The sequence below is a fragment of the Thalassophryne amazonica genome, chromosome 11 (assembly GCF_902500255.1).
Source record: "Thalassophryne amazonica chromosome 11, fThaAma1.1, whole genome shotgun sequence".
NCBI lineage: Eukaryota > Metazoa > Chordata > Actinopteri > Batrachoidiformes > Batrachoididae > Thalassophryne > Thalassophryne amazonica.
The window spans coordinates 7,982,287-7,995,697 of NC_047113.1; the positions used below are offsets into that span (position 1 = coordinate 7,982,287).

The 13,411-nt window shown below is 39.5% G+C and overlaps 1 protein-coding gene across 1 annotated transcript in view; it reads right to left on the reverse strand.

Annotated features, from left to right (window-relative positions):
* LOC117520196 (vesicle-associated membrane protein 7) overlaps positions 1-13,411 on the reverse strand; it is a 29,222-nt gene that overhangs the window by 4,325 nt on the left and 11,486 nt on the right. The window contains exon 3 of the mRNA XM_034181513.1: positions 12,330-12,387. Within this exon, the coding sequence (XP_034037404.1) occupies positions 12,330-12,387 (58 nt within the window). The remainder of the gene's footprint in view (positions 1-12,329; positions 12,388-13,411) is intronic.

Below are 13,411 nucleotides of genomic sequence, written 5' to 3' on the forward strand. Positions count from 1 at the left end.
TAAAAAAGTAGAAAAGGGGGTGTTCACAATAATAGTAGTGTGGCATTCAGTCAGTGAGTTTGTCAATTTTGTGGAACAAACAGGTGTGAATCAGGTGTCCCCTATTTAAGGATGAAGCCAGCACCTGTTGAACATGCTTTTCTCTTTGAAAGCCTGAAGAAAATGGGACGTTCAAGACACTGATCAGATGAACAGCGTAGTTTGATTAAAAAGTTGATTGGAGAGGGGAAAACGTATACGCAGGTGCAAAACATTATAGGCTGTTCATCTACTAATGATCTTCAATGCTTTAAAATGGACAACAAAAAAAAACAGAGACGCGTGGAATAAAACGGAAAACAACCATCAAAATGGTTAGAGGAACAACCAGAATTGCAAAGGCTCACCCACTGATCAGCTCCAGGATGATCAAAGACAGTCTGGAGTTACCTGTAAGTGCTGTGACAGTTACAAGACGCCTGTGTGAAGCTAATTTATTTGCAAGAATCCCCCGCAAAGTCCCTCTGTTAAATAAAAGACGTGCAGAAGAGGTTACAATTTGCCAAAGAACACATCAACTGGCCTAAAGAGAAATGGAGGAATATTTTGTGGACTGATGAGAGTAAAATTGTTCTTTTTGGGTCCAAGGGCCGCAGACAGTTTGTGAGACGACCCCCAAACTCTGAATTCAAGCCACAGTTCACAGTGAAGACAGTGAAGCATGGTGGTGCAAGCATCATGATATGGGCATGTTTCTCCTACTACGGTGTTGGGCCTATATATCATGGTATCATGGATCAGTTTGGATATGTCACAATACTTGAAGAGGTCATGCTGTCTTATGCTGAAGAGGACATACCCTTGAAATGGGTGTTTCCACAAGACAATGACCCCAAGCACACTAGTAAATGAGCAAAATCTTGGTTCCAAACCAACAAGATTAATGCCTTGCAGATGTGAAGAAATCATGAAAAACTGTGATTATACAACTAAATACTAGTTTAGTGATTCACAGATTGCTAAAAAAGCAGTTTGAACATAATAGTTTTGACTTTGTAGCGTCAACAGCAATCAATCAATCAATCAATCAATTTTTTTTATATAGCGCCAAATCACAACAAACAGTTGCCCCAAGGCGCTTTATATTGTAAGGCAAGGCCATACAATAATTATGTAAAACCCCAACGGTCAAAACGACCCCCTGTGAGCAAGCACTTGGCTACAGTGGGAAGGAAAAACTCCCTTTTAACAGGAAGAAACCTCCAGCAGAACCAGGCTCAGGGAGGGGCAGTCTTCTGCTGGGACTGGTTGGGGCTGAGGGAGAGAACCAGGAAAAAGACATGCTGTGGAGGGGAGCAGAGATCGATCACTAATGATTAAATGCAGAGTGGTGCATACAGAGCAAAAAGAGAAAGAAACAGTGCATCATGGGAACCCCCCAGCAGTCTACGTCTATAGCAGCATAACTAAGGGATGGTTCAGGGTCACCTGATCCAGCCCTAACTATAAGCTTTAGCAAAAAGGAAAGTTTAAGCCTAATCTTAAAAGTAGAGAGGGTGTCTGTCTCCCTGATCTGAATTGGGAGCTGGTTCCACAGGAGAGGAGCCTGAAAGCTGAAGGCTCTGCCTCCCATTCTACTCTTACAAACCCTAGGAACTACAAGTAAGCCTGCAGTCTGAGAGCGAAGCGCTCTATTGGGGTGATATGGTACTACAAGGTCCCTAAGATAAGATGGGACCTGATTATTCAAAACCTTATAAGTAAGAAGAAGAATTTTAAATTATATTCTAGAATTAACAGGAAGCCAATGAAGAGAGGCCAATATAGGTGAGATATGCTCTCTCCTTCTAGTCCCCGTCAGTACTCTAGCTGCAGCATTTTGAATTAACTGAAGGCTTTTTAGGGAACTTTTAGGACAACCTGATAATAATGAATTACAATAGTCCAGCCTAGAGGAAATAAATGCATGAATTAGTTTTTCAGCATCACTCTGAGACAAGACCTTTCTGATTTTAGAGATATTGCGTAAATGCAAAAAAGCAGTCCTACATATTTGTTTAATATGCGCTTTGAATGACATATCCTGATCAAAAATGACTCCAAGATTTCTCACAGTATTACTAGAGGTCAGGGTAATGCCATCCAGAGTAAGGATCTGGTTAGACACCATGTTTCTAAGATTTGTGGGGCCAAGTACAATAACTTCAGTTTTATCTGAGTTTAAAAGCAGGAAATTAGAGGTCATCCATGTCTTTATGTCTGTAAGACAATCCTGCAGTTTAGCTAATTGGTGTGTGTCCTCTGGCTTCATGGATAGATAAAGCTGGGTATCATCTGCGTAACAATGAAAATTTAAGCAATACCGTCTAATAATACTGCCTAAGGGAAGCATATATAAAGTGAATAAAATTGGTCCTAGCACAGAACCTTGTGGAACTCCATAATTAACTTTAGTCTGTGAAGAAGATTCCCCATTTACATGAACAAATTGTAATCTATTAGACAAATATGATTCAAACCACCGCAGCGCAGTGCCTTTAATACCTATGGCATGCTCTAATCTCTGTAATAAAATGTTATGGTCAACAGTATCAAAAGCAGCACTGAGGTCTAACAGAACAAGCACAGAGATGAGTCCACTGTCCGAGGCCATAAGAAGATCATTTGTAACCTTCACTAATGCTGTTTCTGTACTATGATGAATTCTAAAACCTGACTGAAACTCTTCAAATAGACCATTCCTCTGCAGATGATCAGTTAGCTGTTTTACAACTACCCTTTCAAGAATTTTGAGAGAAAAGGAAGGTTGGAGATTGGCCTATAATTAGCTAAGATAGCTGGGTCAAGTGATGGCTTTTTAGGTAATGGTTTAATTACTGCCACCTTAAAAGCCTGTGGTACATAGCCAACTAACAAAGATAGATTGATCATATTTAAGATCGAAGCATTAAATAATGGTAGGGCTTCCTTGAGCAGCCTGGTAGGAATGGGGTCTAATAAACATGTTGATGGTTTGGATGAAGTAACTAATGAAAATAACTCAGACAGAACAATCGGAGAGAAAGAGTCTAACCAAATACCGGCATCACTGAAAGCAGCCAAAGATAACGATACGTCTTTGGGATGGTTATGAGTAATTTTTTCTCTAATAGTTAAAATTTTGTTAGCAAAGAAAGTCATGAAGTCATTACTAGTTAAAGTTAATGGAATACTCAGCTCAATAGAGCTCTGACTCTTTGTCAGCCTGGCTACAGTGCTGAAAAGAAACCTGGGGTTGTTCTTATTTTCTTCAATTAGTGATGAGTAGAAAGATGTCCTAGCTTTACGGAGGGCTTTTTTATAGAGCAACAGACTCTTTTTCCAGGCTAAGTGAAGATCTTCTAAATTAGTGAGACGCCATTTCCTCTCCAACTTACGGGTTATCTGCTTTAAGCTACGAGTTTGTGAGTTATACCACGGAGTCAGACACTTCTGATTTAAAGCTCTCTTTTTCAGAGGAGCTACAGCATCCAAAGTTGTCTTCAATGAGGATGTAAAACTATTGACGAGATACTCTATCTCCCTTACAGAGTTTAGGTAGCTACTCTGCACTGTGTTGTTATATGGCATTAGAGAACATAAAGAAGGAATCATATCCTTAAACCTAGTTACAGCGCTTTCTGAAAGACTTCTAGTGTAATGAAACTTATTCCCTACTGCTGGGTAGTCCATCAGAGTAAATGTAAATGTTATTAAGAAATGATCAGACAGAAGGGAGTTTTCAGGGAATACTGTTAAGTCTTCTATTTCCATACCATAAGTCAGAACAAGATCTAAGATATGATTAAAGTGGTGGGTGGACTCATTTACTTTTTGAGCAAAGCCAATAGAGTCTAATAATAGATTAAATGCAGTGTTGAGGCTGTCATTCTCAGCATCTGTGTGGATGTTAAAATCGCCCACTATAATTATCTTATCTGAGCTAAGCACTAAGTCAGACAAAAGGTCTGAAAATTCACAGAGAAACTCACAGTAACGACCAGGTGGACGATAGATAATAACAAATAAAACTGGTTTTTGGGACTTCCAATTTGGATGGACAAGACTAAGAGACAAGCTTTCAAATGAATTAAAGCTCTGTCTGGGTTTTTGATTAATTAATAAGCTGGAATGGAAGATTGCTGCTAATCCTCCGCCCCGGCCCGTGCTACGAGCATTCTGACAGTTAGTGTGACTCGGGGGTGTTGACTCATTTAAACTAACATATTCATCCTGCTGTAACCAGGTTTCTGTTAGGCAGAATAAATCAATATGTTGATCAATTATTATATCATTTACCAACAGGGACTTAGAAGAGAGAGACCTAATGTTTAATAGACCACATTTAACTGTTTTAGTCTGTGGTGCAGTTGAAGGTGCTATATTATTTTTTCTTTTTGAATTTTTATGATTAAATAGATTTTTGCTGGTTATTGGTAGTCTGGGAGCAGGCACCGCACAGCAGATGCTACTATTAATGTGAACACCCCTTTTCTACTTTTTTTTTTTAATAATAGCCCAATTTCATAGCCTTAAGAGTGTGCATATCATGAATGCTTGGTCTTTGTTGGATTTGTGAGAATCTACTGAATCTACTGGTACCTTGTTTCCGATGTAACAATAAGAAATATACTCAAAACCTGGATTAATCTTTTTAGTCACATAGCACTACTATTATTTTGAACACTACTGTACGTGAGATATCATATGTTTATACAGTGCTACCAAACCAAAAAAAACAAAAACAAAAAAACCTTTGTACTGCAGCCAAACGAAATGAGACAAAATCTGTGGAAAGACAATAGAAACAGAAAAACTGGTGATTTTGATGCCAGGAACATTCACAGATCGCAGGCATCAGGTACTGGATTAGATGTGTGAGAAGATCCAGGTGAGTTAATCTCTGCTTAGTTCTTCAGTAAAGGTCATCGCACGTTAATTAATGTCCCGATTTACAACACAACTTCAAAGTATTCATGATTGTTAGTCTATCCATGGACGTGGTAAAAATTAGTGGTCGCTGATGTACCTTATTAATGGAAATTAGTGACAGAGAAACCAAGAAACTTTCTCGTGTGCGGATGAAGTTGTGTGGCAATAGGAATCGCCTTTTGAATGCTTGAATAACGATGTCAGTCGCACAAAGAAATCAAATAAAAGTGAAAACATGTTTGGTGCAGTGTCATAACGCATCAAACAGTCGCTCCGTGAGGCGTCATAACATCAAGCCTGGTTCACATGGCAAGATAATTAGGCCGATATCGGACCCGATCTTCCCCTTCCGACAATCGTGATGATGCTAAATATAATCTTATCAGATATTCCTGTCGTGTGTGGTGTGTTAAGAAAGATGTGAGGAGCTAAATGTGACATGCAGCCAATCAGAAAGCGAGGTGTCTGAACTGGGAATGTTCGCGTGTGAAATCTGTGTGTGTTGTTTTTACCGTGTGGCTGACACCACACCATGTACAACTAAACCTGTCAGATCTATGATTTTTTTTTTTTTTTATCTTCACGTGTGTGGTCTCTCAGGTTTTGGAAAACTACAGATAATTTTAAAATCCTGCGGTCGACAACACTGTGATATAACCGGTCGCCAGTAGATGGTAGTGTTCTATGCATTTTTACGCCGGTTATATCACACAGCCTTAATCACAATTTTACTGACTTTTGGCATTTTTACATAAAACAAACACAATAGCAATGTCTATAATTCCAGCAAATATATTCACGAGAGTTTTAGGCACAATATACAAAGAGTTTAATGCTGTTCTCCCTGTGGAGCCTGATCAGAGTATCTCAAATGCATTTCTTCTGTTGTGAATACCCATAATGCACTGCGCACACACCATGTCCACACTAAAACCTTCAAAATTAGTGCATTATTTTAAAACTAAAACATATATCTAACATTTTCACCTTATAAAACTTCAGATGCGACATTAATTTAAATAACTTGTTCAAAATTAGTTTGGTTAAAATTTTAACCATAAGTTAAAACTGTATGCCTCTGGATGACTTGGGTGCTACTGACAGCATATTAGTATGGGGTCAAAAGAAATGAGCTTTTCTTTTCTATGACCAGTTCTCCTTTGCCTTCAGAGGATAGAGCAGTTTCTTCTAGAACCAGCTCTTCTCTGTTTGCAGAGGACAGAACTGCGCATCTACTACAAAAAGCTACATCTGCAAAAAAATGTTAGCGGTCTAAAAATGATCGGACCAAAACTTATCGGAAGATAATTGGTCCGATGATGGTTTTCAAAGTTATCTGAAAAGCTAATCCGATAATGAAAACATTTTCTTAGATAATTAACAGTTAGAGGATTAGTGGAACTGTGCCCACCACTGCTTATACTTTATGTACACATTTTAATAATATGGTCAGAAATAAATGCAAACAAAGCATTTCATCAAAATATTTTTGATTGAATCATCAAAACAACAATTTTGTTCACGTGTATTTCTTACAATTGCTCTATATTTCTCAGTGCACACTGATTGGCACTATAAATGCAAATTATGCCTGCAGAATGCACTATATAGTCAACCTCATGGCTATCCCTCAATGGCAAGGAAAGTGTCTCTTGATCAGTTGTCAATCTAGAGATGCCTATGCTTGGGTTTAACATGGTAATGTCATTGCACAGCAACAAACACACAGTCCTTGACAGATCCTTAGCCTGGTCTGAAGGCTGGGAAATCCCAGATGATCAGGGTCTGAGGACCTGCTGCGGCCTTCATCCACCTTCACATGCAGTGTGTTACAAGCCATCAACTCCTCCACTTGATCTGCTGTTGACAACGTCTTGTTTCACCAGAGCTCAGTTAGTCGGGTTCCTACTGGGCCGTCACGATTACCTTAGCTGAAATGGGGCACACAAGGGCCTCACTGTATTCCACCCCAACCTTAATCAGTTACCCAGGTGTCAAAACACGGACGAGGGGTTGAATTTTGACACCCAAATTATTAAGTAATTTTTTAACTGACCAAAATTTCCAAACCAATATTATATTAACAATAATAACCCACTCTGCTGTTTCAAAGGAGGTTTTGGGTCACCCTGGCTGTGTGTAGTGTAGCACTGTCTTTTTCAAACACCACTCTGTTGTTGCACCATCACAGAGAGAAGAACTGAGGACAAGATCTCAGCGATACAACAAAAGGTCAGAGCTCTTTGGATTCAGCTGTCATCTGAAATGAGAACAGACAGTAACACTATCTAAACGAGCACAACCCCTGTCCAAAAACACGGCTGGGCATAACATACACCTCAGTGATGGCAGATTGTCCCCCATTTAGACAATTGGCATTCAATTTTGATTTATGGGAAATAATCTTTTGTCCAGTCCTGTTGAACACATGCCCTCCAGCTGCAATCCAGTGCAGCATCACAAACAAATCTTTGCTGTAATGAAATAGAAATTTTAGGTGGCCTGAAATGGTCCAAAGTTAAAAACAAAAACAAAAAGGGCCATTTAGTCAATGGTGAAGTTAACCCTTATTATAGTAATTTATAAGATTTGGATCATCTGAATTCTGATGATTCTACAGAAACATTTTCAGAGATGCTGCAGCATGTAGTTATGGCAAGATTGTACTGTACAAATGTGCAAATCCTATATGAATAAGTAGTTCAGAGGTCTGACAAAAGGGATTTAATATGGTTACAACAGATATGCAAAGATGAGGTGAATTATATCATCCTCTCTCTCTCTTTTGTGGGTCGCTACAGTTCATATTTGCTCTTCCTTTGTGCCCTCTACATCAGCCCCAGACAATGACATGATATAAACCAAAACAACCCTTCTCCAGGACACCATGTTGAGCATAATATACACCTCAATACTGTCATATTGTCACCCATATAGGCAACTGCCATTCAATTTGATTAAGCCCCTTTCACACCGGGCCTGCATATGCTGCATACCTAATAACGCAGGAATGTCTGTATCAGTTTCGCACAGCAGGGGGGGTGGTTGCGGAGGTGAGAGCGCCGAGGAGCTGCACCTAGGCTGTAATGAGCAGGTGTGCGCTCTTCTCTTTTATCTTTCTTCTTGTGCAGCGCTGCAGGTGTGCGCTCTGATTTCTTTTCTAGTTTCTTCCTGTGACTGTGGAACTGCAGCCGTGATTGCACGCGTGATACGTCTGTGAGTGGATGTGGAGATGTCCTCCATGAGAACACTGGATGTAGACATGCCCTCTACCTGGCAATCGGCTTATGAGCAGGAGTTGATGGACTTTATTTAACAATCGTGAGAGAACTCCTGAGGAGGTTAGAGCGCCGAGGAGCTGCAGCCAGGCTGCGTGATTTATAGCTCAGCAACAATGGAGCACAGCAGGAATCATAAACTGGCGTTGGGTGGCGTTACATTGTGTGGGTGTGGCATCCAGTCACGTTAAGTACCGTGACGTTGACTCAACTTGCATGGAAACTACTTCCTTTGTGCATCAATCAATCAATCAATCAATTTTTTTTATATAGCGCCAAATCACAACAAACAGTTGCCCCAAGGCGCTTTATATTGTAAGGCAAGGCCATACAATAATTATGTAAAACCCCAACGGTCAAAACGACCCCCTGTGAGCAAGCACTTGGCTACAGTGGGAAGGAAAAACTCCCTTTTAACAGGAAGAAACCTCCAGCAGAACCAGGCTCAGGGAGGGGCAGTCTTCTACTGGGACTGGTTGGGGCTGAGGGAGAGAACCAGGAAAAAGACATGCTGTGGAAGAGAGCAGAGATCAATCACTAATGATTAAATGCAGAGTGGTGCATACAGAGCAAAAAGAGAAAGAAACAGTGCATCATGGGAACCCCCCAGCAGTCTACGTCTATAGCAGCATAACTAAGGGATGGTTCAGGGTCACCTGATCCAGCCCTAACTATAAGCTTTAGCAAAAAGGAAAGTTTTAAGCCTAATCTTAAAAGTAGAGAGGGTGTCTGTCTCCCTGATCTGAATTGGGAGCTGGTTCCACAGGAGAGGAGCCTGAAAGCTGAAGGCTCTGCCTCCCATTCTACTCTTACAAACCCTAGGAACTACAAGTAAGCCTGCAGTCTGAGAGCGAAGCGCTCTATTGGGGTGATATGGTACTACGAGGTCCCTAAGATAAGATGGGACCTGATTATTCAAAACCTTATAAGTAAGAAGAAGAATTTTAAATTCTATTCTAGAATTAACAGGAAGCCAATGAAGAGAGGCCAATATGGGTGAGATATGCTCTCTCCTTCTAGTCCCTGTCAGTACTCTAGCTGCAGCATTTTGAATTAACTGAAGGCTTTTTAGGGAACTTTTAGGACAACCTGATAATAATGAATTACAATAGTCCAGCCTAGAGAAAATAAATGCATGAATTAGTTTTTCAGCATCACTCTGAGACAAGACCTTTCTGATTTTAGAGATATTGCGTAAATGCAAAAAAGCAGTCCTACATATTTGTTTAATATGCGCTTTGAATGACATATCCTGATCAAAAATGACTCCAAGATTTCTGACAGTATTACTAGAGGTCAGGGTAATGCCATCCAGAGTAAGGATCTGGTTAGACACCATGTTTCTAAGATTTGTGGGGCCAAGTACAATAACTTCAGTTTTATCTGAGTTTAAAAGCAGGAAATTAGAGGTCATCCATGTCTTTATGTCTGTAAGACAATCCTGCAGTTTAGCTAATTGGTGTGTGTCCTCTGGCTTCATGGATAGATAAAGCTGGGTATCATCTGCGTAACAATGAAAATTTAAGCAATACCGTCTAATAATACTGCCTAAGGGAAGCATGTATAAAGTGAATAAAATTGGTCCTAGCACAGAACCTTGTGGAACTCCATAATTAACTTTAGTCTGTGAAGAAGATTCCCCATTTACATGAACAAATTGTAATCTATTAGACAAATATGATTCAAACCACCGCAGCGCAGTTCCTTTAATACCTATGGCATGCTCTAATCTCTGTAATAAAAGTTTATGGTCAACAGTATCAAAAGCAGCACTGAGGTCTAACAGAACAAGCACAGAGATGAGTCCACTGTCCGAGGCCATAAGAAGATCATTTGTAACCTTCACTAATGCTGTTTCTGTACTATGATGAATTCTAAAACCTGACTGAAACTCTTCAAATAGACCATTCCTCTGCAGATGATCAGTTAGCTGTTTTACAACTACCCTTTCAAGAATTTTTGAGAGAAAAGGAAGGTTGGAGATTGGCCTATAATTAGCTAAGATAGCTGGGTCAAGTGATGGCTTTTTAAGTAATGGTTTAATTACTGCCACCTTAAAAGCCTGTGGTACATAGCCAACTAACAAAGATAGATTGATCATATTTAAGATCGAAGCATTAAATAATGGTAGGGCTTCCTTGAGCAGCCTGGTAGGAATGGGGTCTAATAAACATGTTGATGGTTTGGATGAAGTAACTAATGAAAATAACTCAGACAGAACAATCGGAGAGAAAGAGTGCTCTAAGCAGAAAATCCACAAAAAAAATAAACATGTAAAATTTTTTTAAACATGTTTAATTTTTTGCGTCTGTTTCATGTCGCCCCTTGCGTCCCTCAGCATATTGTGGCATTAGGCTGCAAAGGTCTGTGTCGTCATGACGCCGCAAGACACAACCCTATGTTGGCCCAGTGTGAAAAGGGCTTTAATCAGAAACAACTGTTTGTCTGTTGACCAGCTGCAGTCCTCACAATTCATAGATGGTCTATGAAAATCTGATCCTGATATGGTCTTCAGGTACAAATGTCCACAGCTGCAAGATGTCAATGCACTGTCTGCTACCAATCAGTTACCTCATGCAAAGTTTGCATGGAGTTTGTTTAGCTTTCTGGAAGTGTTTACATGGTGCAAGACAACATAGCAATCCTGTCTTGCAGATATCAACTTTTGTGTATCTGGATGTGATCAAGCTATGCCGTTCCAGTAAACTGACAGCAACCTCAAAGATGCAAAATTGTAATAAGAAAACAATGCACGTTATTTTATGGCCTTCCCTGTAGTCATCTAATTATTTTATTTGTACTTGCATTAGCTGTGAAAAGGATAGAAAAGAAAGACAACAAAGTCCAACCATATACTGGACAAAGCCTACATGATGTCACCCATAGGTTTTCTATACACTGCAAAAAAGGGGTATCTAGAAACAAGATAAAAACACTAAATCTGAGGGAAATTATATTGCTGCACGGACAAATAATTTCACTTGACAAGCTGTCATGAATTAAGATTGTTAAATCTGGAAATAAGCATGTCAAACTACAAAAACAAAAATAAATGAACCCTTAAAACAAGATTAATTACACTATGTAACAAATTTTTATTTTTGTTTTGTTCCTGGGTACACAGTGTGTTTTCCTAACCTGTTATGCCTTAAATAAATAGAAAATTGCTGTTATTCCACAGAAACTTTGCTTCTGTGATCAGGACAATATTTTGAAATTTGTCTGTTTTCAAGAATATTCTCGATTCGCCTTAACTACTACTGAGTAGTCTTCTAGAATATTCTTTAACTGCTAGAACTGTCCAGAATTTTCTAGAAGTTTCCAGAATTATCTAGAAATTTCAAGAAACTTTTAGAACTTTCTAGAACGTAAAAAAAAAAAAAAAAAAAAATCAAAGTTTGTGCTGAATGTAGTCATTTTTCCATAGACTTTAGACATAAGCAGTTGAAATATAACACTTAGAAGCCAGGAACAAAAATTGTGTTACATAGTGTTATCTAACACTTCTCAATGTAAGTTTTTTTTTTCCTTTGGTAAGAACCAAATAATTTGCAGTGTAGAGACCCGGTACAGCAGAAATGAAGCTCATGTCTGGCTATCGCCATGTAGACATGTAGACCTTCAGCCAGGGCCTCAAACTATGGAAAACGTTACCGAAAAAGTGGCAAAGGCTACCATACCTTTTCTGAAAACCCAAAACCTCAGCTGTTACAAGTTATCGCACATAATGTAAGCTAAGGTTTAATTAAAAGTTAAAAAAATCTTTTTGTCTAACATCTTTCTGTGTAATCATCTCATGTTACAACGTGGAGACCTGCGGCTAATAGACAAGTGCGGCCTATTAATGTACAATTTCTTTTTTCTTTTTAAAATTGGTGGGTGCGGCTAATATTTAGGTGTGCTCTCTAGTCTGGAAATTACGGTACGCTCAAATTTTAATAAATTTAAATAAAGTCCATCCCAACATTAAATCCTGCCCCATTGTATTTAATTTGGTAGCACGCCAGACAACAAAGGGATATGCAATGTCATACCCATTTCACTGGACCTTAAAGATTTACTCTTTAAAGTCACCCCTTAAAAATATAAAAACAAACTGTACAGAACAAACTATATACTTACATCATCAGTGATACACAGATATATGATTCTGTCATGGCAGATGTAATGAAAGAGATAGCTGAAATGAAAAGAGAGAAACAGTCACCATCACAGAAATAAAGACTTTATGCACAATCCAGTTCAGAGCACACAATTAAAAATACTTTAGGAAACACAAACTACAGGTTAATAAGAGATATTTTATCATACCAAATGTACCATAAATGGTGCTTTACCCTATTCACTGCCACATTATTTGAGCCAGAGCATGTGGTAATGTGTCTTTTCAGCGTATGTCTCAAGCTTGGGACTCCGACGAGGGCGGTCGCATCTCCTCCTCTCTCCTCTATCTTTGCTCCAACCTTCAAAGTCCCTACTTCACTATCAATCAATCAATTTTATTTATATAGCGCCAAATTACAACAGTTTCCCCAAGGCGCTTTATATTGTAAGGCAAGGCCATACAATAATTACGTAAAAACCCCAACGGTCAAAACGACCCCCTGTGAGCAAGCACTTGGCGACAGTGGGAAGGAAAAACTCCCTTTTAACAGGAAGAAACCTCCAGCAGAACCAGGCTCAGGGAGGGGCAGTCGTCTGCTGGGACTGGTTGGGGCTGAGGGAGAGAACCAGGAAAAAGACATGCTGTGGAGGGGAGCAGAGATCAATCACTAATGATTAAATGCAGAGTGGTGCATACAGAGCAAAAAGAGAACGAAACACCCCCCAGCAGTCTAAGTCTATAGCAGCATAACTAAGGGATGGTTCAGGGTCACCTGATCCAGCCCTAACTATAAGCTTTAGCAAAAAGGAAAGTTTTAAGCCTAATCTTAAAAGTAGAGAGGGTGTCTGTCTCCCTGACCTGAATTGGGAGCTGGTTCCACAGGAGAGGAGCCTGAAAGCTGAAGGCTCTGCCTCCCATTCTACTCTTACAAACACTAGGAACTACAAGTAAGCCTGCAGTCTGAGAGCGAAGCGCTCTATTGGGGTGATATGGTACTATGAGGTCCCTAAGATGGGACCTGATTATTCAAAACCTTGTAAGTAAAAAGAAGAATTTTAAATTCTATTCTAGAATTAACAGGAAGCCAATGAAGAGAGGC